Below are 26,100 nucleotides of genomic sequence, written 5' to 3'. Positions count from 1 at the left end.
GTACATGAAACGGAGGAAGAAGCATTTTTCTTTGCAGCGACCCAAAGATGGCAGCTTGGCAAGACACGCGCACTTAATGGGATTTTGCACAGTAAAAAGGGAGGTAACTGTGATGCAATATTATACGCTGGCACATATGCTTTGCCTACGAAAACACCAACAAAATAAAATACATTGCAAAAAAAAAAAAAAGACAAAAGAGACTGGTGTTTGGGGAGACTTTTCCACACGTTATTATTTATTGTGATGAATGCGCAAGGCGCTCTGCAGAGCAGAAAGAGGCGTTCATCCTACAAGATGGATTTTTCCTGGTAGCATGGTATGCAGCATTCTAAATCTCAACTACGATAAGATTACTGTCACCTTTTAATAGGAAGTGCTACCGAAATAATAACTGCTTATACACCCTGGGATTAGTGTCTTTGTCTGACTTGTATGTTGGAGATAATCTCTCTCTCTCTCTCTCTCTTAACTTTGAACAGTAACAAGAAGAGCTTTACAGCGAAAGCAGTGCTTCCTTTTGCATCAATTATTTTGATACGTTTGTATGAATGTTTGTTTCCAATGTGTTCATACAGACAAGATTTAGAAGTTCTACTCAAGCTTTTTCTGGTGGGTGGTCTGCACGGATCTACCTCGTGGCTTGGCAAAATGGGGAAAGTCTGCAAGTCATTTTCGCACCACTTTCCTACTCAGCGGCCTGTAATGCTATAGTTCTGCAGGGCAGCAGCCATTCCACCTGGGCCACAACAGATGGGGAGAAGGGACAATGGGACTAACTCCATCAGCTTCCATTTGACTCCTCCCCTCCCACCTTGTCTCCCTTCAAGCTGCTTGTTTTCCTCTTCATCTGTTTTTCTTCATGTTGCATAATGCGAGCCAGGGTTCGAAACTCCCATTGTTCTAGGCGCTTTTTGCGACAGGGAATTTAATTAGCGAGAGCAGTTTCTGAGCTCTGGGCGCAGTACTGCACTTAAGACTTCAGTTTAAAACTGCAGAGTGGAAGGAAAGGAGGACCTTTTTCTGTTTCCCCACTTCCAGCTACTCTCTGAAGACTGGAGAAGAGACCCTCTGAAGAGTATGAGGGGGGTGGGCAGGGGAAAGACTAGACCATGTGAAAAATGAACATAATATTTTAGCTGCAGTTCATTCGTTTGCAGCTTTGTATTCTTCTTATTAAAAAAGTGCACCTAGACATTCCATTGTTGCGCCATTTAGCTCCTAGCTTCCATACCGCAGTTTCTAACACTGATGGGAGCTACAGTCCCTCAACATCTAGACAGCACCATGTTGGCTGCCCCTGATGTACAGCATTCCAAACCTACTACAGATGAACAGAATCCGTTCCGGAAGTCTGTTTGACTTCCAAAACGTTTGGGAACCAAGGCACAGCCTCTGATTGGCTGAAGGAAGCTCCTGCAGCCAATTGGAAGCTGCAGAAGCCGCAATGGGTGTTCAGGTTCCAAAGAACATTCACAAACCAGAACAAACACTTCCAGGTTTGCAGCATCCGGGAGCCAAAACGTTCGTCTCGCAAGGCGTTCAACTTGCGAAGGACGACTGTAGATATAATGGGACACAAAGTAAGGTTACAAAAGAACAGTTGTGGGAAAACCTAGTTTCTAACTCAAGGAAATACTTCGTACGACTCTTTCTATATCCATAGAAATAATTTCTCAAGAAAGAACCTGTATTAAAGAAAAGGAAAAAGAATTCCTTAGGTAGTACTATTAATACATCACTCCTTTTGGAAAGCACTAGGGACCAATTTGGACAGGGTTTTTTCCCCCTCAGACACATTACAATTGGGACTTATTTTTAGCATTTCTCACCGAGCATTTATGATTATGTAAAACAGAGGTGAGAACAGTTCAGGATTTTTACGCACAGAATACTTGCTATCCATTGTTTGAATTTTGAACCAGGCACCAATGCAATGACTCTCTCTCTCTCAGTCTCTCTCTCTCTCTCTCTCTCTCTCTCTCCCTCCCTCTCGTGTGTACACACACACGTGAGATCATTCCTTTTGGAAATAATAATTTTGGAGAAAGAAAAAGCAGATAAGGGAACGGCTCCCAACCGGATTGCTTAAGCACGACCATAAATAGCATTTTTTAAAAATCTACAAAACTAGGCAGTTTATACCCTAACCACAGTTTTTTTAAATTATAAAATGCCAGAAGCCCATTTGGGAGGCTCCATTGGGAGGAAGGGTGGGATATAAATGTAGTGAATAAATAAGAGAGCTTCAAAATTCTATGCCAGCTAGAGTTTGGATTTGATATCTGGCTTTATCACTACCCGAAGGAGTCTCAAAGCAGATAACATTCTCCTTTCCCTACCTCCCCCACAACAAACACTCTGTGAGGTGAGTGGGGCTGAGAGACTTCAGAGAAGTGTGACTGGCCCAAGGTCACCCAGCAGCTGCATGTGGAGGAGCGGAGACACGAACTCGGTTCACCAGATTACGAGTCTACCCCTCCTAACCACTATACCACACTGGCTCCAGCTATTCCGAGATGCCATCAGGTTCAGGTCTAGTTCGCAGGCTGAGGCAGATGGTGAGGAGGAGATGGAAGCTGAGTGCAGAGGCCCTCCCCTTTCACCAGATTCAGTGGCTTTGGATAGAAAAGTAAGGATCTCTTCAGCTTCTGACACCTCCTCCTCCCAGTCTGGTCCATCTTCACCTTCTGACCACTCATCACCATCCCACCACCAATCCCCAGGCTCTGAGTCTTTTCCCCCTGGAAATTCCCCAGCTGGGGCCTCCCACCATTCCTCTGCATCCAAGCATTCCATGACACCAATCTTGTTGAGTGGAGCAACTTGGCTGCACACAAGTGACACCCGAGCTGAGAGAACTGCACTAGCTACTAGGCCATGTTCAAAGCCCTGAACAACTCAGGACCAAGCAACCATAAAGACCACCCACCCCATATTCAGATCTGTAAGATCATTTAGATCAGGGGTTCCCGAACTATGGTCTGTGGTTTGCAGGCTTCCTTCAGGTGGTCCATGGTGTGTCTAAAGAACACTTGCAATATGAATTCTACAGAATTCTATGGAATTCAATTCTGAATTCTGCTCTGTGGAATTCAAATTTGTAATACACCAAAACACAATAAAGGAAAAGAAACAACAGAAGTAGCAATCATACAGCACAGCAAATTATAATTGCTGCAGCAGATAGAAAAAATAGACGGTCCACAAAGACTCTCAACAATTTTCCTACAAACCAACCTGTGGGGTATAAGCTCAGAATTGGAATCTATTTATATACAAACAATCAAAGCTTTACTAGAAAGTTCATTGCTTTTGGCTTAAATGCGTAGCAGTTTAATTTTGCAAAAGTTACTTGTGGGACTTCTGAATTCTACTCCCCCTTCAAATTCCACAATCTCCCTTAGCTGTCTAGGTCTCAGGGTTGCCCATTTGTGCTGCAACATCAAAGGAGAAGAGGAAATGGCTTAAGAAGAGGCAGAACAAGCAGAAAGTTAAGAAGCCAAATGTACTCCCAAGTATATTCATTGGTAACGGTACATTTATCAATGGCATTAGATAAATGTCCATTGTACTACAGTCACTTGCTGTTAGCTACACATCAAAGAAACAAATCTTACACATTAATAGGACCTAAGAAATTATTATGAAGAAGAATATTTAAAACGTCAAATCAGAGCATGAGAAGAAAGCCAGGATCTCTGTTGCAATCCGTCACACTTTAATTAATCTTCGCATGCATTTAGAACTCCACCCCAAGCAAGACATTTTGCTGTTCCAAATGTAACACACTTATTAATGACATTAAAGCATCACAACTTTCTTACATACTGGCATACAACTGCACTCTACATAACCAAAGAACCATATCAACGTAAATCAAAGCTGAGACATTTCAGCTATTACCAGGCCTGTGAATGACTGAAGACACTTTAGTAAAATACTTGGAAGAGTTCAGTGGAATCCACCACCTCCCTAAAAAAAAGAGAGAGATCCCTTAAAAGTCATGAAACTTACCTGGTAGACATGAAACGCGTTGGCTGCTTTCCCACGCAGAAAGACTGAGGGGATCCAGACGTTTATAAGAGCTCGATTAGATCTGAGGAAAAAGAGCCACAAAGCTCTCTGTATGTGCAATCCTGAAACAAGGCACAATGTAGTAAACCAGAAGTGGGGAGCCTGTGGTTCTCCAGGTGCTGTTGGGACTCAAACACCCATCAGTTCCAGCCGGTATGACAGACAGGGATGATGGGAGTTGTAGTCCAGAAATGTCCGGAAGGCCAGAGGTTCCCCCACACCTATAATAAGCTGTAAGCAGGGCCTAGTGGGTGGTTATATTATTTGCCAACCTGCCCCCTCAAAAGGGATACGTGGGATAATATTGCAAATAAATTGTGCATTAGTTATACTGCAAACCGAGGATATCCTCACATATAAGAATTTGATTCACTATTTCATTATTTCTTCCCTCAGAGCCACTGCAAAGAGGTCAGATCAAGTCTCAAACCTTCTACCAACTTACATTTCAAAATCGGACAAGCTCTGGTCCTCAGATGTTTGGCTCAGATCTCCAGGAACCTGCAGTTGAAAGAAGAGGGGATTAAATTGTGTTTAAGCAACGGTATTGCCTATCTGGTTGACTCAAAGCGCAGAGATATGGGACTGGACATTTCCAAAAACGAATATCTAAAAGCAATAGGAGGAATGTCACTTTCCACCCCAGTGGTCCCTAGCAGAACAGAAGTCTGGGTAACACTTCTGGAATTTTGTATGTTATGTGTATATTCTCATACCACTTTAAACTTTATATATATAATGGAAGACAGATGCTGAAATAAAGTTTCTCACCTCTTACCTAACCTATCACTGGACAGGGCTGTTGTGAAAATAAACTGGAAGAACTCCATGTACATCACCCAGAGGATACAAACATAAAAAAATAAAACTAATAAATCACATGGTCTTAAAGGTCTCACATCTGTTTTATCACTAGACGGGGTTCACTGCAATCTGTCTTCCTGACTGGGTAGCCTTTTAACTCAGTGTCTTTCTTTCTTTTCCTGCAAGGAGAAAGCTTTCTGAAGAACCTCAATTAACACATTTGCACTAGTGATGTTACCTGATTAAAGAAATTGGGTTTTGATAAAACAATTTAAATTTGTATACTTGGGGGGGGGGAGAGATTCCTCTCGTGGGATGCCAATTCGGGAGACACATCCTCACATCTCATTAACTCTTCTGACAAATTCCAACCACAGTTACCTAAGAAATAAGCACCATATTCTATATGATTTGATGCTTAATTATCCTTCTGATTTTTAGCATCAGATTATTATTTTTTTAAAAAGAAAGTGCCTAGATTTTTTAGCACGCACAATAATAACCTTCAAAGCAAGCACCACACCGCTGCATTTTGGACATCAGTAACTCTAGCACCAGGCGACCTTTAAATCGGTGTCCTTTAAAATGCAGTACCTTCTGATGTAATTATGCCCCCATTATCTCTGCCATCAAAAGTTGCTGATTATTTTACCTAGAGGAGTTTCAGGTTAGGGAGCTGAAGGAATTATTCATGAAGCATCTAACCTTTGCAAGAGACATTTAGATAATTGTGATTGGCGCTAATGCAGCTCTAAGAACACAATCTTCCACAGCAAGTTGTCTAACATTCCCGCCCCCTTCCTTGTGGTCCAATCTGACCCTCCACTAAGCCCCCATGGATGACATGTAATGGGGATGGCTACTGTGGCCAAGACTGAAATTTTACATACACTTAACAGAGGGGTTGTGTCTTTCTTAGGTCAGGCCTTGTTCATTTCAGGAAGATATATACAACTAAACGCAGAAGAAAACTCCCTCAGAACTCAACAGCCAATGAGGGTAGAGTATTCCCTCCCTGAACATCATGCCCCTCTGACCGGTTACTAAGCAACACCTCCACCCATCTCTCTCTTGGCTGGTTGGCTTAAACATTAACCCTTAAGTTGCAAACTGAATGATCACTGCAGCTGACCTTAAAATGGGGTGGGGGGCATGATTTTAAAAACCTATCCCCAGCTCTCTGGGATTTCTGCCACTGATGTCCTGTGGCAAGTGCATGAAAAACAGCACTACCAACCCATCCAGAAAGTGTGCTACTAGGCAGTATCAGATGTGACTGAACCTACATCAGGGGTGTGTGTGTGTGTGGTGTAGCTTCTCCAGGAAGAACGGGTCTAATATTAAGGCTGAATGGTAATATACTATTTGCTGATTAATTCAGCGTGGGCTTGGTGGCAGAAACACCAGATGGGATCATCATCGTCAACCGAGACCCCTAGCACATCTGCTGCAGATGCAATTGGACATTAAAGTCAGCCATTGAAAACTAACGTCCCGATTCCCATTATTGTACCTCAATTTCAGCCCCGCAGGGGTACATTCGTAAGTAGCAGCAATCACAAAGGAACAACAGGGAGAAATAACTCACGGTAAGATCTTCACTGCGCATACAGACTCACTTTCAACGCACCTTTCCTGACTTCAATGAGGAAGTCATTTGCAAGAGTTCTGGAGGAAGCCTAAGTCATTATGCTAATGCAATGTGATTTTAGATGTACATATTTTCCTCTGTGTTGTGCGGCAACCATGGAAAGGGGCCAAAAATCACAATGAACAAAATTTCTGCCTTGAAAAACTGCAGTGATGCAGATGAACAGCGCTGAACAACAATCTACTGATCAACACCCATTTGCTATAAGATTATAAAGGTATTGTTCATAATATTTTACCAGTTATTTATTATTATAAACCAGCATTCATACAGCATGTTGAACAGTATTCAGAGAACACACCCTAAGAAGGCTTTCCCAAACTTGGGTCTCCAGCTGTTTTTGGACTACAGTTCCCATCATCTCTGACCACTGGTCCTGCTATCTAGGGATGATGAGAGTTCTAGTCCAACAACAGCTGGAGACCCAAGTTTGGGAAACCTTGCCCTATGAATACTTACAAAGGCAAGTCATTAACTTCCTAATGCAGACTGGCTGGGAAGGAGCCCTGGGGCTGATGGATGGCAGCTTACCTAAAGCCATATAGACTGTTCATACCTCTCCAAGGCCCCACACAAACTGGGGACATCACCTCTCTCCCACTTAGCCACTCCATTGCCAAAGCTATCCTGTTTTCTTGGAAGATGATGCAAATGTTACTACGCAGCTTTTAAAAGAGGAAACCTCCAATATTAACCCTCTCGGCCCCTACAACTGGCAGGTGAGGCCTCAATTGATGATGCCACCTCTGGGAGCAGCTAAGATGCTATTGACCCATCATGATAGAAGCTTCTCAGTGGAAGTTCCCCATATAATAATAATAATATTTTTTTATTTATATCCCATCCTCCCCAACCGAAGCCAGGCTCAGAGCGGCTAACAACAATAAAAAGTAACACAGCATTCTAAAATCAATTCATTTTAAAATCAATTCAAAATCAAATTAATGGCAACATTAGTGAGATGCCAACCATGGCGAGGTGCATCTGTCTCCTTCATTACAGTGGTACCTCTGTTTACGAACTTAATCCGTTTCTGAGGTCCGTTATTAAACCGAATCCGTTCTTAAAACGAGGCGCACTTTCTCTAATGAGACCTCCCACTGCCGGTGCCCTTCCACCATTCAGTTTCTGTTTGTAGACCAAGGTAAGATTCGCAAACCGGAACACTACTTCCGGTTTTGCAGAGTTCGTAAACCAAATCATTCATAAACAGGACTGTTCTTAAGCCAAGGTACCACTGTATTGACTTCCAAGTGGAAATTGAAAACATTAGATAGGCACTTGATGGCTGAAAGACACTGTATCTGACAATGTTGGTGAGAGAAAGCTTTTAAGTGTAACTGCTTTAAGAATGTTTTTAACAGTGACGATTCTGAAAAAGTTTTAACTGTCACTCGGGTCAGTCAGAATCGTGGCTGAGGGGGAATCTGAACCATGGTCTCCCAAGTCCTAGTTCTGAAATTCTAACCACTGTACCTCTCTGCCATTGATTCGTGTCTTACAACACCATTGTGGTCCAGCAGGGGACAGAATAATTTTAAAAACAACAACACAGAAAGTGGAGAAGCAGAAGAAGAAAAAAGTTGAAAGAAAAGGGAGTGAGGCTCACTGGGAGGAAGAACAAGCTCCGTTCTCTACCTAGGAAAGGGAAAGATCCGTATGTGTCTTTAAGCTTAGCACTAGTTCTGAATGGTCCAAAAGTTTCCCTGCAACTGTTGCACAGAAATCACTTAAAGACCTCTTTGCAGCAAATTATACTCAATTTTCTTGAAGGGTGATTAATCAGCAGCAATTAAGTACCAGGTTACTTACAACAGAAATACATCTTGCATACACATTTCAATATATTCCCTTCATTTTGCACCAGCTGATGCAGAATAACTCACAAACACTTCATATCATTATGGCCTAGGAATTCGGAGGCAGTATTAAACGCAGGCATTTAGTTTAGAGTTGGTCTTTCAAAAAGAAAGTCTGGGTAGAAAAAGTGAGTACAAATATGCTAAGAGGAGGCAAAACCACACTAGATAGATAGCAAAACTGCTATGCCCCCCCCCTTCATAAAAGAGTGTTCCTAGTACTTTTCATTTATATTACGGCTTTTCTATATTTACAGCTCTAGCACGACCTGGAAACTGAACCAGATTTTTTAATATCTAGTTGCTTGACTCCATGATGAATATAAAGGGACAGAGGGAATCTAACACTTTACATTCCCTTCCCTTCAGCTATGAATAGCTTAAATATGTTGTATTGATGGAGAGTGCTTATTATTCCACATTTCTCCAAAGCTGGACATCTTTAAAAATGCATTTGAAGCTAAGGGTACTTCGATGACTAGGAGGAATGAAGTGATTAAACAACATTATTTCAGCTGGAGACTTTCGGCATTTATCATCTGATGCTGAAAAGACATTTTGCAACGGGGGGGGAGGGGGGAAATGGAGAGCATCAGAGCACATGCTTTAAGTGCACAAACAGGTAACAGACCTATCACTGGCAACTACACATATAGAATGAAGCCGCAGAGTTAGACCAAGGCCCTCAAGAACGACCAGCAGTCAAAGTAGACCAGTGATGTTTTGGGACTACAACACCCATCATCCCTAGCTAACAGGACCAGTGGTCAGGGATGATGGGAATTGTAGTCCCAAAACAGCTGGAGGGCCAAGTTTGGCCATCACTGAAGTAGACAGTACTGGCCTAAATGGGTCCGTGTATTATACGCTGTTTGCGTTGGAGGGAAATTCTCATTTGCTTCAACAGAGGGTCTTTCCCCCCCTAAGCAAAATTGCAAATGTCGGTGATAAGTTCCCAATTGGGACCACTGTGGGAGACTAAGGATTACAGGCCCCCTCGCCCCCAACCAATAGTAGGGGGTCCCATGCTGGGTCAGAGGGCTCCCGCTGGCAATTTATGTGAAATGAAATTGCTTGCATTAAATGGCACAGAAATATACTAAGGTATTATCTAGCTTGGTCCTGAGACAGGTCCTTGTGTCCCAGGTATGGGGAACCCTTGGCCCTCCCTTGAAAAGGGCAAAGAGCTGAAGGAGGAAGTTGGAAGTCCAACGCTCTTTCACGCTTCCTCTTTCATATCTACGGTCTCTTCAAAGCTCAGATTAATTCCACTGGATGCAAGGCAAAACCTGTACCTGTTTATGCACACTCGAATACTCTCTTCTTCTAGCTTTTTTTTGGGGGGGCTAATTTAGGGGACCGGCAGAGAAGTGACCAGAGAAGACGGTATCCATGACACTTGCTCAAAAACCAAAACATGCCCACAGCCCTAAAAAAGGGGGGGTTGTGACCCCTGGTTTATATAATGACCACACTAAGCAGAGAGAACAGAAGGCAAGGGAACACAGACTCAAAATCCCTCTTCCTACTCCAGCCACTTGTCCCCTACCTCCCTTCCACCCCCAACATGCCATCTACCACCAGCTGCCCAGTAGGAAGGATCCTGATGGCTACTTATATGTAGATCATGTTTATTCGTGTATTTTGATTTTACTTGTATGCCACTTTAGAAGGATTTGTATCCTGAAAGGTGGCCAATAATAATAATGATGATGATGATAATAATAATAATAATAATAATAATAATAATAATGTTGCACATTTAATAATAATTTCTATACCTTGCATTTATTAATGATTATATTATTTCCAGCGCTGTTAGAAAGGATGACATTTTGTGAGAAGTAGCTAAGCAACCTGCATAGCAAACGGACTGCATTTGCCGAATTTATCCTGATCGCACAATTTGTTTGTTTTACCTGCAGTCTAGGTTTCCCTACTTACTGACAGTCAAGAAATGATATTTCACAAGCAAGGCTGAGGGTCAAAGTACACTCGGTAAGCAAAATTGATGCTCAATGTTCAGCTAGACTAAAATTAAACAGAGCTATTCTACTTACAAAATCCACCACTGGATGTACCACTAAGTTTGACTTGCCCTTAAGATTTCGTTCCAAAATTTATAGTTAGCAGTACCGCAATTAAACTCTACTCCATGCCAATGTATTTGTGAAGCACATAATAAAGAATTCTGCCACCTAATTATTTTATATGGCTTCAAAAGGACAGGAGTCTGTTGCAAAGGACACCGTCTCCTTGTCATCCATCATAATCTTATTTATAATGATATCCACCACCCCCCCACAAACACTAGTTCTCCTCTTGAAGACATTCTGACTAAATTTACAAACCTACCAAATGGTGGGAGATCAGTTTGCAACTACATCAAGAAATCAGGCAGAAATGTCCCATTTCTTAACACAGATGATGGCAATGAAGATGAAGGAAGGAAGACAGCGTCCATATAGCGCTGAGCGTTTTCTGTAACGGAAAATTTACCACTACTATATTTTTCTATGCCAGTGGGGGACCCATTTCTTTAAAAATGCATTTTCCACAAAATTAATGAGTGAATAAAGAATACCCTTCAAAGTTAAGCTCTGGCATGGCCAAGGTTACCTATTTTTACAGGTGGCTTTCCTAAGACCCTCTTTATCCTGCTGTTCCATTCTGTAGGAGTGCTTCCATTTTGCACACTGTTTATGAAACCCCATGAATCTGCTGGACCCTTGCCACTTTCCTCAAACCATCTCCTCCTCTCCCCAGGTGACACCACTCTCCAGTCTAGCAACTGTTGCTTCTTCATTTTGGAAACCTAGGTGTGTGGCCAAAATAAAAAATAGTCCAGTAGCACCTTAGAGACCAACTAAGTTTATTCTAGGTCAGAGGTCCTTAAACCTTTTCAGCAGGGGGCCGGTCCACTGTCCCTCAGACTCTGTGGGGGGCCGGAATATATTTTTTGAGGGGAAATGAACGAATTCGCATGCCCCACAAATAGCCCAGAGATGCATTTAAAATAAAAGGACACATTCTACTCATGTAAAAACACGCTGATTCCCAGACCGTCCGCGGGCCAGATTTAGAAGGCGATTGGGCCAGATCCGGCCCCCAGGCCTTAGTTTGCCTACCCATTTTCTAGTTACAGTGGTACCTCGGGTTAAGTACTTAATTTGTTCCAGAGGTCCGTACTTAACCTGAAACTGTTCTTAACCTGAGGTACCACTTTAGCTAATGGGGTCTCCTGCTGCTGCTGCACCGCCAGAGCACGATTTATGTTCTCATCCTGAAGCAAAGTTCTTAACCCGAGGTACTACCGTATTTTTCGTCCCATAGGACGCTCCGTCCCATAGGACGCACCTAATTTTTTGGGGGGGAAATAAAGGATTTTCCCCCCCTCTATTTCCCCCACAAAAGCAGGTCGGGGAAACCGAACCAGGTCGAGGAACAGCGGGATGGCGGCGCTGCGCCTCCCTGCTGTCCTCCGAGCTTGTGGGGCTGGCCCATGTCTGCCCGGCGCGAGGGGCGCTCTGCTTCAGGGCGCCCCTCACGCTGGGCGGCAGGCTGCTATCCGCAGCGTGGGGAGCCCTGCGGGGAACTCCTGCAAGGCTCCCCATGCTGCGGATGTCTGCCGGGCGCGGGGGGCGCTCTGCTTCAGGGCGCCCCTCGCGCTGGGCGGCAGGCTGCTATCCGCAGCATGGGGAGCCTTGCGGGGAACTCCTGCAGGGCTCCCCACGCTGCGGATGTCTGCCGGGCGCAAGGGGCGCTCTGCTTCAGGGTGCCCCTCACGCTGGGCGGCAGGCTGCTATCCACAGCGTGGGGAGCCCTGCGGGGAACTCCTGCAGGGCTCCCCATGCTGCGGATGTCTGCCCGGCGCGGGGGGCGCTCTGCTTCATGGCGCCCCTCACGCTGGGCAGCAGGCTGCTATCCGCAGCCTAGACATCCCTGCGGGACCTCCCGCAGGACTGCCTAGGCTGCGGATGTGTTCCCGAAGCGCCGGGCACTCTGCTTTCAGGGCGGCCGACGCTCCGGGAAGCAAGCTGCTATCCGCAGCCTAGACAGCCCTGCGGGACCTCCCACAGGGCTGCCTAAGCTGCGGATGTCTTCCTGAAGCCTGGAGAGCGAGAGGGGTCAGTGCGCACCGACCCCTCTCGCTCTCCAAGCTTCAGCAAAAGCCTGCATTCACCCCATAGGACGCACCCAGATTTCCCCTTCATTTTTGGAGGGGGAAAAGTGCGTCCTATAGGGCGAAAAATACGGTATTTCTGGGTCAGAGGAGTCTGTAACCTGAAGCGTATGTAACCTGAAGCGTATGTAACCTGAGGTACCACTGTATAAGCTTTCGGGTGCATGCACACTTCTTCAGATAGGTGTGTGGCCTTAGACTCCCCAAAGAGCCTTGCTGGGTAAGGGCAACTCCTCGTCTATTCCAGCATCCTGTTCTCACAATGGCCAAACAGATGCCTATGGGAAGCCAGCAGGCAGGACCTGAGCTCTGTAGCCTTCTCAATCCTTAAAATCCCCAGCAATGATCATTCAGAGACATACTGCCTCTAACAATGGCAGTGGAAAATAGCCACTGATAGCCTAAATCCGCCATAGATTTGCCCAATACTTTTCTAAAACCACCCAGGTTGGTGGCCATCACTACATCTTGCATGAGCAAACTTCACAACTGCAGCACCTACCAAAGAGTCTGTGTAGTTAAAGCTATGGTTTTCCCAGTAGTGATGTGTGGAGGTGAGAGCTGGACCATAAAGAAGGCTGATCACCAAAGAATTGATACTTTTGAATTAGGGCGCTGGAGGAGACTCTTGACCAAAGCAAAGCAAAGCAAAGACTGCAAGAAGATCAAACCTATCCATTCTGAAGGAAATCAGCCCTGAGTGCTCACTGGAAGGACAGATCCTGAAGCTGAGACTCCAATACTTTGGCCACCTCATGAGAAGAGAAGACTCCCTGGGAAAGACCCTGATGTTGGGAAAAATTGAGGGCACAAGGAGAAGGGGACGACAGAGGACAAGATGGTTGGACAGTGTTCTAGACGTTTGAACAAACTGCGGGAGGCAGTGGAAGACAGGAGTGCCTGGCGTGCTCTGGTCCATGGGGTCACAAAGAGTCGGACACAACTAAACAACAACAACCAAAGATTTGTTCTGTCTACAATCTCTGTATTGGAGCAGAGGCTGAAGACCTGGTCCTACAGTTACCAAGTTGTGCCTGATGAAGAGTTCTGGAGAACAAGGAAGATTGCCAATATCCTATGATATGCTGGTTGTTTCCAATAAAAATATTGCCCAGCTATGGATTTTTTGAAGGGCTGCCCCGCTACCCCTTATGGACCAACCTGATTACCTTTGCTTTTTAAAGCAACCGTATTAGTTGCCTGTGGCAGTTTTCAATTTCTTGCTTGCCTTGGGCCATTCGAGTTTTGATATTCTTCCTTTTCTCAAAACCAGATCAGACCATCTCAAGTTTTGTGTTAGCCAAAGTAGGATGGACTGCATTTTGGAATCTAATTTTGTGAACTCTAATCACTGCGGATGTGTTGTAGATTACTCACTGTAGAAGAATGAGCACAGCTGCCCAGTCTCCTTTGCATACAGGGCATTTGCATTCTTACGGATGTAAATAAAACTGGCAGCTCAATAGATTTTGCTGCCACACTCGCCAGATTAACACCAGCGAAATATATTTGTGTTCCCCAGTGAGAAGACAGAAAAAATTCCTAGAAAGAGAAAGCTGTCTGTGGTTATCAAAGCCTCCCACACCCACGTGTCTCACTGCTATTTTAATTTTTCCACCTCCCCCTTTCCTGCCCTTGCTGAGAAATTTGGGAACTGGTAGCAAACACTTGTTTTAACAGCTGCTTATACAACATTATCTGCTAGACACAGATTACTTTATCTTTAACCTGTTTCAAAATGTCTTAATCCTCTACTTGGATAAATAAAGCCAAATGTTCAAAGAAATGACATATATATATATATATATATATATTTGTTTTCGTAGATTTTCACGGGTACAGGAATGCAGGTTTTGGTGTCCTCGGGTGTCTTCCCGTGTAAAAGTTGGGGTGTCTAGGCGACGTTTCGACGAGGTCTCACTCGTCATCTTCAGGCTGGTGCTTTCGGCTTCTTGTTACTGGAACAGAGCGGGATCTCAGTGTTTGAGTTCCTATAAATACTGTAGAGGGGTGTGGTGTATTGCCTCAAAAGTTCTGGGCAGAGGGGAAGTTCCCAGGCTAGTGTTCTTTTCTTCTTTTGTTCAAAAGAAGAAAAGAACACTAGCCTGGGAACTTCCCCTCTGCCCAGAACTTTTGAGGCAATACACCACACCCCTCTACAGTATTTATAGGAACTCAAACACTGAGATCCCGCTCTGTTCCAGTAACAAGAAGCCGAAAGCACCAGCCTGAAGATGACGAGTGAGACCTCGTCGAAACGTCGCCTAGACACCCCAACTTTTACACGGGAAGACACCCGAGGACACCAAAACCTGCATATATATATATATATATATATATATATATTTGCTTTCGTAGATTTTCACGGGTACAGGAATGCAGGTTTTGGTGTCTTCGGGTGTCTTCCCGTGTAAGAGTTGGGGTGTCTAGGCGACGTTTCGACGAGGTCTCACTCGTCATCTTCAGGCTGGTGCTTTCGGCTTCTTGTTACTGGAACAGAGCAGGATCTCAGTGTTTGAGTTCCTATAAATACTGTTGAGGGGGTGTGGTGTATAGCCTCCAACGTTCTGGGCAGAGAGGAAGTTCCCAGGTTAGTGTGCCTTTTCTTCTTTTGTTCATTAATTACTTGAGGGATATCTTGAGTGATTTCTTGAGTGATATTCTGAGTACCACTTAGGAGGGTCATTAGGTGTGGATTAGTTGCTAAAGCTTTCGTGTCTTGACCTCTTGAGCTTGTGAAGAGTTTTTCTGAGAAGATGGCTGTACTGCACTTAGTTGTGCTCTGGCTTGGCTTCGTGTATAGGGGCGAGCTGTGGTTTTGTGCCCTGTGCCAGCCAGATCTGTGTAGGGATTGCAGGGGGGTGCAGCATCCGGAGGTGCCACTATGGTTTGGCTACTGGATGGTGTCTGTAATTTATCTGTGGAGAGGGTCTGGGTTTGGGTCTGGTGTGGTTGATTGGAGATGGCGTTCTGTGTGCCTCTGGTTCTGGTGTCGGTTTTTGTGGGGAGGGCTAATTTCCAGATGTCTGGCAGGCAGGACGTGTCGTCACGCTTGTTCATGTTGTGAGGGTGTTTCTCTATCTCGATGGCTTCCATGATTATTCTCTTGTGGTGATGTTCCATGTTAAAGAGCAATTTGGAATCTGCAAAATTAATTTCGTGTCCTGTTTCTTTCATGTGTTGGTAAAGAGAGGAAGTTTTTTCTTCTTTTTTGACGGCATTCTTGTGTTCTGCGATACGTGCATTTATTCGTCTGTTTGTTTGTCCAATGTACGTGGCTGGGCAGACTTTGCAGGGTATTTCATAGACCCCTTGGTTTTCTAACTGGATTTTATCTTTGGGGTTTCTGAGGATATTGGCTATTTTTTGGTTGGTGCAAAAGTCTGTTTTGATATTGTGTTTATGGAGGATTTTGCTAATTTTATCTGTAGTGCCCTTGATATAAGGAAGGAGGGCCATGCCATTGTTTTCTTCTGTGTCTTGGTTTTTGGGGGGTGTTTCTTTTTGGATTAGCTTCGTAACCCTGTTTTGCTGGTATCCGTTGGCGATTAACACATTTGAGAGATTCTGTAACTCAGTTGTCAAGTGGTCTTTGTCAGCCAGGCGTTTGGTTCTGGAGATGAGAGTCTTGGCTACGGAGTTTATTTGTGCAGGGTGGTGGTGTGACTGTGCATGTAAGTAGCGGTTGGTGTGTGTTTTTTTCCGGTAGATAGTGTGTCCTAGGGAGCCATCAGGTTTTTTGTAGATTAGGACGTCAAGGAAGGGAAGTTGGTTGTTGGCTTCTATTTCCATAGTGAATTGTATTTTGGGGTGTAGGCTGTTGAGATGTGTGAGGAAGCTATCTAGTTTTTCCTTCCCGTGTGGCCAAATTACAAAGGTGACGTCAACATATCTGAGCCAAAGTTTGGGTTTGTGTTCTGACTTGTCTAAAGCATTGGTTTCAAAGTGTTCCATGTACAGATTTGCGATGACCAGTGAGAGGGGTGATCCCATAGGTGCTCCTTCTATCTGTTTGTATCTTTGTCCATTGTGGATGAAGTACGTGTTGGTTAGGCAGTGGTTGGTCAGGTCCAGGATGTATTCGGGGGGATTGTATTTGTTTTGAATGGCTGTCAAGGCTTCATTAATGGGCACTTGTGTGAAGAGAGATACAACATCGAAGCTCACAAGTAGGTCATCGGGATGTAGGTTTTGCTTCTTTATTGTTTCTATGAACTGGAAGGAGTTTGTAACGTGTGAAGCGATAGATTCTGCATAGGGCTGAAGTTGCTTAGCGAGAAATTTAGCGAGATTTTGTAGAGGTGAGCCTATGGAGCTGACTATTGGTCTGAGTGGTGTTCCTTCTTTGTGTATCTTGGGGAGACCGTAGAGTTTGGGGCATCTGGATGATTTTTCTCTGGGGATGATTCTTAGCTGGATTTCTTCACTGATAGGAGAGGCTTTTATTTTGGATTTGGTGGTTTTTTCCAGATAGGTGGTGGGATCTGTTTTTATAGGTTGGTAGGTAGGGTCTTGGAGTAGATTTGATAGTTTTGCTTGGTAGTCCGATGTGTTCATCACAACAGTGGCATTACCTTTGTCTGCTGGAAGAATGATTATGTTGTTGTCTTTCCTCAGGTTGGTGAGTGCTTTCTGTTCTTCGTTGTGTAAATTGCTTCTGGGTGGTTTGCTGGAGCAGAGGATGTTGGTGACTTCAAGTCTGATTTTATTGGCTTCATCTGGGTTGATTTTGGTTAGGCTAGCTTCGACTCCGCATATGATGTTTTCCGTGGGGATGCGTCTCGGGGCGACTGCAAAGTTGAAACCTTTGGAGAGTACTTTGGTTTCAGTTGAGGTGAGGATCCTGTCTGATATGTTATGTACTGTTTGTTTCATGGGTTGTTGTGGAGGGTGGCTGGGCTTCTGGCGTTTCTCTAGTTTGTGGAGTTTGTTGGTGTGTGTGTCTGTCTTATGTGAGGACTCAGTTTCAGCTCTCCAAACGGCTAGTTGTTTGCATTTGTCCCAGAGTGCAGGGTGGATTTTGTTACAGAGTTTGAGGTGAAGAGTGAGCAGATCTTTGTTGGTTTGGTTTAGTAGGTATCTTTTCTTATGTAGTTCGTTTCTGATTAGGGATAGTTCAGTTCGTTTCAGGATCCTTTCGGTAGCTGGGGTTTTAGAGTGGAATTTAAGTTGGAAGCATGTGGGAATTAAGTTGTTGTCTCGGCAGTTGCGTAGGAACAAGAGATCACATAAGATGGTGGCTCTTCGGATTTCTAGTTTCTCGTAGGTTCTTGTCAGCTGGAAGGTTTCCTCCCCGTAGAGGTGAGATATTTGCTTTCGTAGATTTTCACGGGTACAGGAATGCAGGTTTTGGTGTCTTCGGGTGTCTTCCCGTGTAAGAGTTGGGGTGTCTAGGCGACGTTTCGACGAGGTCTCACTCGTCATCTTCAGGCTGGTGCTTTCGGCTTCTTGTTACTGGAACAGAGCAGGATCTCAGTGTTTGAGTTCCTATAAATACTGTTGAGGGGGTGTGGTGTATAGCCTCCAACGTTCTGGGCAGAGAGGAAGTTCCCAGGTTAGTGTGCCTTTTCTTCTTTTGTTCATTAATTACTTGAGGGATATCTTGAGTGATTTCTTGAGTGATATTCTGAGTACCACTTAGGAGGGTCATTAGGTGTGGATTAGTTGCTAAAGCTTTCGTGTCTTGACCTCTTGAGCTTGTGAAGAGTTTTTCTGAGAAGATGGCTGTACTGCACTTAGTTGTGCTCTGGCTTGGCTTCGTGTATAGGGGCGAGCTGTGGTTTTGTGCCCTGTGCCAGCCAGATCTGTGTAGGGATTGCAGGGGGGTGCAGCATCCGGAGGTGCCACTATGGTTTGGCTACTGGATGGTGTCTGTAATTTATCTGTGGAGAGGGTCTGGGTTTGGGTCTGGTGTGGTTGATTGGAGATGGCGTTCTGTGTGACTCTGGTTCTGGTGTCGGTTTTTGTGGGGAGGGCTAATTTCCAGATGTCTGGCAGGCGGGACGTGTCGTCACGCTTGTTCATGTTGTGAGGGTGTTTCTCTATCTCGATGGCTTCCATGATTATTCTCTTGTGGTGATGTTCCATGTTAAAGAGCAATTTGGAATCTGCAAAATTAATTTCGTGTCCTGTTTCTTTCATGTGTTGGTAAAGAGAGGAAGTTTTTTCTTCTTTTTTGACGGCATTCTTGTGTTCTGCGATACGTGCATTTATTCGTCTGTTTGTTTGTCCAATGTACGTGGCTGGGCAGACTTTGCAGGGTATTTCATAGACCCCTTGGTTTTCTAACTGGATTTTATCTTTGGGGTTTCTGAGGATATTGGCTATTTTTTGGTTGGTGCAAAAGTCTGTTTTGATATTGTGTTTATGGAGGATTTTGCTAATTTTATCTGTAGTGCCCTTGATATAAGGAAGGAGGGCCATGCCATTGTTTTCTTCTGTGTCTTGGTTTTTGGGGGGTGTTTCTTTTTGGATTAGCTTCGTAACCCTGTTTTGCTGGTATCCGTTGGCGATTAACACATTTGAGAGATTCTGTAACTCAGTTGTCAAGTGGTCTTTGTCAGCCAGGCGTTTGGTTCTGGAGATGAGAGTCTTGGCTACGGAGTTTATTTGTGCAGGGTGGTGGTGTGACTGTGCATGTAAGTAGCGGTTGGTGTGTGTTTTTTTCCGGTAGATAGTGTGTCCTAGGGAGCCATCAGGTTTTTTGTAGATTAGGACGTCAAGGAAGGGAAGTTGGTTGTTGGCTTCTATTTCCATAGTGAATTGTATTTTGGGGTGTAGGCTGTTGAGATGTGTGAGGAAGCTATCTAGTTTTTCCTTCCCGTGTGGCCAAATTACAAAGGTGTCGTCAACATATCTGAGCCAAAGTTTGGGTTTGTGTTCTGACTTGTCTAAAGCATTGGTTTCAAAGTGTTCCATGTACAGATTTGCGATGACCGGTGAGAGGGGTGATCCCATAGTCTGCAAAGTCTGCCCAGCCACGTACATTGGACAAACATAGCCTGCAAAGTCTGCCCAGCCACGTACATTGGACAAACAAACAGACGAATAAATGCACGTATCGCAGAACACAAGAATGCCGTCAAAAAAGAAGAAAAAACTTCCTCTCTTTACCAACACATGAAAGAAACAGGACACGAAATTAATTTTGCAGATTCCAAATTGCTCTTTAACATGGAACATCACCACAAGAGAATAATCATGGAAGCCATCGAGATAGAGAAACACCCTCACAACATGAACAAGCGTGACGACACGTCCCGCCTGCCAGACATCTGGAAATTAGCCCTCCCCACAAAAACCGACACCAGAACCAGAGGCACACAGAACGCCATCTCCAATCAACCACACCAGACCCAAACCCAGACCCTCTCCACAGATAAATTACAGACACCATCCAGTAGCCAAACCATAGTGGCACCTCCGGATGCTGCACCCCCCTGCAATCCCTACACAGATCTGGCTGGCACAGGGCACAAAACCACAGCTCGCCCCTATACACGAAGCCAAGCCAGAGCACAACTAAGTGCAGTACAGCCATCTTCTCAGAAAAACTCTTCACAAGCTCAAGAGGTCAAGACACGAAAGCTTTAGCAACTAATCCACACCTAATGACCCTCCTAAGTGGTACTCAGAATATCACTCAAGAAATCACTCAAGATATCCCTCAAGTAATTAATGAACAAAAGAAGAAAAGGCACACTAACCTGGGAACTTCCTCTCTGCCCAGAACGTTGGAGGCTATACACCACACCCCCTCAACAGTATTTATAGGAACTCAAACACTGAGATCCTGCTCTGTTCCAGTAACAAGAAGCCGAAAGCACCAGCCTGAAGATGACGAGTGAGACCTCGTCGAAACGTCGCCTAGACACCCCAACTCTTACACGGGAAGACACCCGAAGACACCAAAACCTGCATATATATATATATATGCCTCACATTTGAGCATCTGTGCATTTATAAATATTTTTATCGAACTGTGAAGCTGGAAGAGTCATCCCAAGAGTCATCTAGTCAAAACCCCTGCAATGCAGGAAAAACAGCTAAAGAATCCATGACAGATCATAATAATAATGATGATGATGATGATGATGATGATGATGATGATGATAGTAGTAATAAATTTATTTATGCCCCACCTGTAAAATCACAATCAAAACGTAATAAGAGAGGGGGGGAAGAATTTTTTTTTTAAAAAAAACATACGGGTTAAAATACAGTTTAAAATGCAGCCTCATTTTAATAGTAGCCCATAGTTCAAAACCATAAGGGAAGGGAAACATAAGGGTCAGACTGAGTCCAAACCAAAGGCCATGTGGAACAGCTCTGTCTCTTGTGACAGAGTGTTCCACCAAGTTGGGGCCAGTACTGAAAAGGCCCTGGCCCTAGTTGAGACCAATCTAACCACCTTGCGACTTGGGACCTCCAAAGTGTTGTCATTTGTGGACCTTAAGGTCCTCAGCGGGGCATACCAGGAGAGGCGGTCCCGTAGGTACGTGGGTCCTTCCAACCTCTGTTTACGAATCTCTAAGGAAAAGATCCAAAGGCCCATCTACTCCATCATCCTCTTTTCACAGTGGAAGCAGGACCTGAGCACAACAGCACCCTCTCCATTTGCAATTCCCAGCAACTGGTATTCAGAGATATACTGGGAGCAAGAACACAGCTGGGATGGATAGCAGCCATTAACAGCTTCATCCTCCAGGAATTTGTCTAAACAAATTCGTGGCCACCACTGCCTCCTGCAGGAGTGATTTGAACAGTTTAGCAGTACAGTCTTTTGTCTATCCTGAACCTTCCAATGTTCAGCTTCAAAGGCCCTTTCTAGGACTTCAGTCTGGATAAACAGATCAAGATTACTATGCGTATTATATTCTTTTTTAAAAAAACCTACCGGTCCTCTCAAATCAATGAGTTCCTGTCTCATCTGAGTCACAAGAGCTTCTTTAGCCATCAAAGCGCGGTGCAGCCTCTCATTGAATTCTATCAGTTCCCCGTGCATCTCCGCCACCTGGAAAACAAGCAATACCATTTATTTATTTTTGAAAGCCACTTCGTTTTTATACTGTCAACAAAAGAAACGACGTTAGTGGGCAGCAAATATACTGTAAGTACATTCTGCACACAGTGGCCAGGCTCCCATATAACGCAATAAGCCGTACTATGGCTTAGTGAGAATGTGCAAGTTTGCTGGAGAGGTGCTCACAGCCCTCCCGTTTCCTTTTTTGCTACTGCACAAAGATGAGCCAATATTGTATACCATCCAAACCAGGGCTTCTGGCTGAGCTCTTTCCTCGACAGTCACAAAGTGCAGAAGAATGTAGAAACTGCCTTATATCAAGTCAGACTACTGCGTCCATCCAGCTCAGTACTGTCTACACCAACCAACAGGTGCCTCTTCAGGGCTTCAAGTAGGAGTTTCTCCCAACCTTACCCGGAAATGTCAGGGACTGAACCCAGGATTTCCTGTGTGCAAGGCAGACACTCTATCACTCTATCCTGCCTGGCATCCTGCACATCCACGTGGTCCTCAAAAGGAGGAGGACCATAGCGCAGGAGCAGAGTGTCTGCTTTGCGTCCTGAAGGTCCCAAGTTCAATCCCCAGCATTTCCAGATAGATATCCAAGAAGGCTGATCGCCAAAGAATTGATGCTTTTGAATTATGGTGCTGGAGGAGACTCTTGAGAGTCCCATGGACTGCAAGAAGATCAAACCTATCCATTCTGAAGGAATTCAGTCCTGAGTGCTCACTGGAAGGACAGATCTTGAAGCTGAGGCTTCAATACTTTGGCCACCTCATGAGAAGAGAAGACTCCCTGGAAAAGACCCTGATGTTGGGAAAGATGGAGGGCACAAGGAGAAGGGGACGACAGAGGACGAGGTGGTTGGACAGTGTTCTCGAAGCTACCAGCACGAGTCTGACCAAATTGTGGGAGGCAGTGGAAGACAGGAGTGCCTGGCGTTCTCTGGTCCAGGTGGTCACAAAGAGTCAGACACAACTAAACTACTAAACAACAACAACAATCCGAGAGGATGCTGTTTGAAACCCCGGAGGGCCACTGTCAGTCAGTGCAGGCAATGCAGGCCAGTGGCCTGACTCAGTATAAGACAGCATCTTGCATTCCTATATTTGGCTCATTCCTGTGTGTGGTCCCTACCCCCTGAAAACAGACAGCTGAACTGAAGAAGTTGATGCTACAATGGCTCTTGGCTGGAACTTACTCATTAACTCATCTCAGAAGGTGGTGGACTCTACTTAAAGGGGTAGGGGTTTAAAACAGAGGTTGGATGGCTGTCGATCATGGGTTCCTGGGCTGTGATTTCTGCATTGCATGAGGTTGGACTAGATGCCTCTTTGGGTCCCTTCTAACTCTACAATTCTATGTCATGCAGACCAGGCTGCAGTGTTCCCTTGACACCAACCTTTTATTATTATTATTATTCATTTCTATTTGCATTGTGCTTTTCTGTTCTACTTAATTCTGTTACGGGGGTAACTTCACAGCCTCATTGGATTTAATTAAAGATAACCTAGTTAATTACTCTGTGCTAGCTTGTTCAGATAAGATCAAACGTGTATTTATTCCACGCTAACAATTAGAGCATTATGTATTCACACCCGAGTTGCCGCCTGAATAACAGTCCCAGGATGATGGTTCTACCCTGAACCTATGAAAGTAGCTAGGAAGATTATTTAATCAATATAAAACCATATGGAGAAACGTTATTATTAACGGTGCATTAAATGATCATGCCTGTTAGACCATAAGGAATGCCAATCTTTCCTCAGAATTCAAAATCAGGCATGGACGTGTAAAGCAGACACCCAGTTCTGAAATTCATGTACTGTATGCAGATTGAACGTTTGCAAAGAAGAAAAGGAAGGCCATTTTCAAACTCGGAATTTGTTTTTGCTCTAGGCCACATGTGAGTCTTTCTGATCACGAGAACAGCCTACTGGATCAGACCAAAGCCCTGTTTAGTCCAGCATCCTGTTCTCACAGTGGCCAGATGCTTATAGGAAACCCGCAAACAGGGTCTGAACACAACAGCACTCTTCCCACCTGGGATTCTCAGTGACTAGTATTCAGAGGCACTGACAGTGGAGGAAAAATGTAGCCATTGTGGCTAGCAACCACTCATTCTGACCCTGGTTTATCCTGTGGGGAGCCTGGTCCTCCAGATATTGGTGGGACTACAATTCCCATCATTCCTGACCACTGGATTTGCAGCCCAGTAACATCTGGAGGGCCAGCCATTTCCTGTCCCATCATAGCCACATGTCACAATATTGCTACTGTACCGTAGCAGTTGATTACTTATGCTTCAGGCAAGATTTTGAAAACCCCTGCTTCAAAGATAAAACACCAGTCAATTGAAGAAAATCTTTGAACCAGCACGATAATAAATCAGGGATACCACAAGAATCTCAAGGACTGATCTCTGCTCTCTTTCACCAGATTTCGTCAGCGCTCTAAAAATGTCTAAACTAGGGCTCACATGAAATTTCTTTGAAAACAAGAGAACACAAAACTCTGAGACAAATGTGCACTCTCTCCCGCTTTCAGCATAGCTTATTTCACAGTGTGGACAAGAGTAAAAAGCAAGGACCATATACACAGCCCGAGCTTATTGGAGGAAGGAACATAAATTGTAATAAACACACCATAATAACAAGCAGCGGTGATATCTTGTCTTCATAGCACCACCATCTCCCTAGAGAAAGCTGTGGGGAACCTGTGGCCCTTCAGATGTTGCTAAACTACAACTCCCATCAGCCCCAACAAGCACGGCCAATGGACAGGAATGATGGGAGCTGCAGTCTAGCAATACCTGGTTCCCCACTCCTGCCCTAAGGATTCACAGGTTGGAGCAGAAGCTACGGTGAAACAGGAGAAGATCTTTCTCATAGCAAAGTGATGCACAGGATCAAGCCTATAGTTAAAGGTGCTTGCTTCGTGGCAGACAACATGTTTGCATGCAAAAGATCCTCAGTTCAATTTCTGGCACTTCCAGGTAGGAAGCTACAGATGGACCTTGGAGAGCTGCAGCCAATCAGGTTGACATTATTGAGCTGGACAGACCAAAGTTCTGACCTGACCAGCTGTACGTTCAGCTCACAATGCCTTATTCTTCTCTATCATCTTTCCCCAACCTGATGCCCTGGAGATGCTATTGGGCAGGGGACGTGGGTGGCGCTGTGGTCTAAACCACTGATCCTCTTGGGCTTGCCGATCGGAAGGTTGGCAGTTCGAATCCCCGCGATGGAGTGAGCTCCCATAGCTCTGTCCCAGCTCCTGCCAACCTAGCAGTTCGAAAGCACGCCAGTGCAACAGATAAATTGCACTGTGGCAGGAAGGTAAACAGCATTTCCATGCGCTCTGGCTTCTGTCACGGTGTTCCATTTAGTCATGCTGGCCACATGACCTGGAAAACTGTCTGTGGACAAACGCTGGCTCCCTCTGCCTGAAAGCGAGATGAGTGCCGCAACCCCCTAGTCACCTTTGACTGGACTTAACCACCCAGGGGTCCTTTACCTTTTTTTTACTATTTTTTGCTATTGGGTGACAACTGCTACCAGCGCCAGCCAACGTGGCCAATAGTCACGAGGTATGTAAGCTGAGGCATCTGGAAGCCAGCAAGTTGCGGGGGTGGGGGGGGTGGGACGGCTGCTCTGGGGTCTGCTGTTATTCTGAGCATGTCTTCCCTGTCATTGCTCTGTCACTAACTGTGCTATTTCAGTTGACAGTCTCTGTCAAAACATGTGAAATGTTACTGTAGCTTTTCGCAGCTTTTGGAAACCCCTATTTATCTCTGTTGAAGCAGGTCCCATGGAAAGGGACCACAAGGCTTCAGGACAGGGCAAGCTTGGCACATTTGAATCGCTCGTTTCTATTGAGTCAGCAATTCTCTTTTTTTTCAATGTGATTGTTTTTGTCTAAATAAAAATCTACTAGTCCTAGTAGCATTTTTGGAATCTCCACTGCAGCATGCTGCAATATCCAGCATGATCCAGTTTCTAAGATAAAGCGATCAGATGTGAAGAGGGGGAGGAGAGAACTTTTCTTATGCAGAGGTGGGAGACATAAATGATTTCCAATCAAAGCAGAACCTAAATTCCCATAGCTGTTTGAAGAAACTACAGCTCTGAAGGAAATCTGATCATTCTATTAAAATCACACATTTTGATCAAACAATCTCAAAACTTTATTAATATTAATGTGAGCCGTGTGCTCAGCAGGAGCCCTCAGTAATCTGACATATTTTCTATTACACTCAGAAGAGAAACGCCAGTCTATTAGCGTAATATTCAGACAGAAACCACTTGGCTTTACAGCTGATAGTCATGAAAGCCCACTGTTCTTGTGATGCAACCAATTAGCTTGTCAAATTACTCAGGATGCTTATTTCTTTAATAAACTTTGTTTCTGCGGCAATTTCTTTACATAAAGTTGAATAATGCAACAGTGATGAAAAAATAGGCACAGATCTGATTTCATGTGACTTCACACTCATGAATGTTA

General features: G+C 44.6%; 1 protein-coding gene across 7 annotated transcripts in view; it reads right to left on the bottom strand.

The window, feature by feature from the left end:
* Nucleotides 1–26,100, bottom strand: part of SNX29 (sorting nexin 29) — a 229,999-nt gene that overhangs the window by 104,921 nt on the left and 98,978 nt on the right. For all 7 annotated transcript variants that reach the window (XM_083474289.1, XM_083474291.1, XM_083474292.1 and 4 more), the window contains 3 exons: nucleotides 21,471–21,587; nucleotides 4,523–4,578; nucleotides 4,018–4,099 (listed from right to left, as the gene is read on the bottom strand). In XM_083474289.1, coding sequence (XP_083330415.1) covers nucleotides 4,018–4,099; nucleotides 4,523–4,578; nucleotides 21,471–21,587 — 255 coding nt within the window. The remainder of the gene's footprint in view (nucleotides 1–4,017; nucleotides 4,100–4,522; nucleotides 4,579–21,470; nucleotides 21,588–26,100) is intronic.

Source organism: Podarcis liolepis (assembly GCF_965112155.1).
Source record: "Podarcis liolepis genome assembly, chromosome: 14".
Taxonomy (NCBI): Eukaryota; Metazoa; Chordata; class Lepidosauria; order Squamata; family Lacertidae; genus Podarcis; species Podarcis liolepis.
The sequence above is the reverse complement of the archived record's forward strand: the minus strand, read 5'-3'. Positions and strand labels throughout refer to the sequence as shown.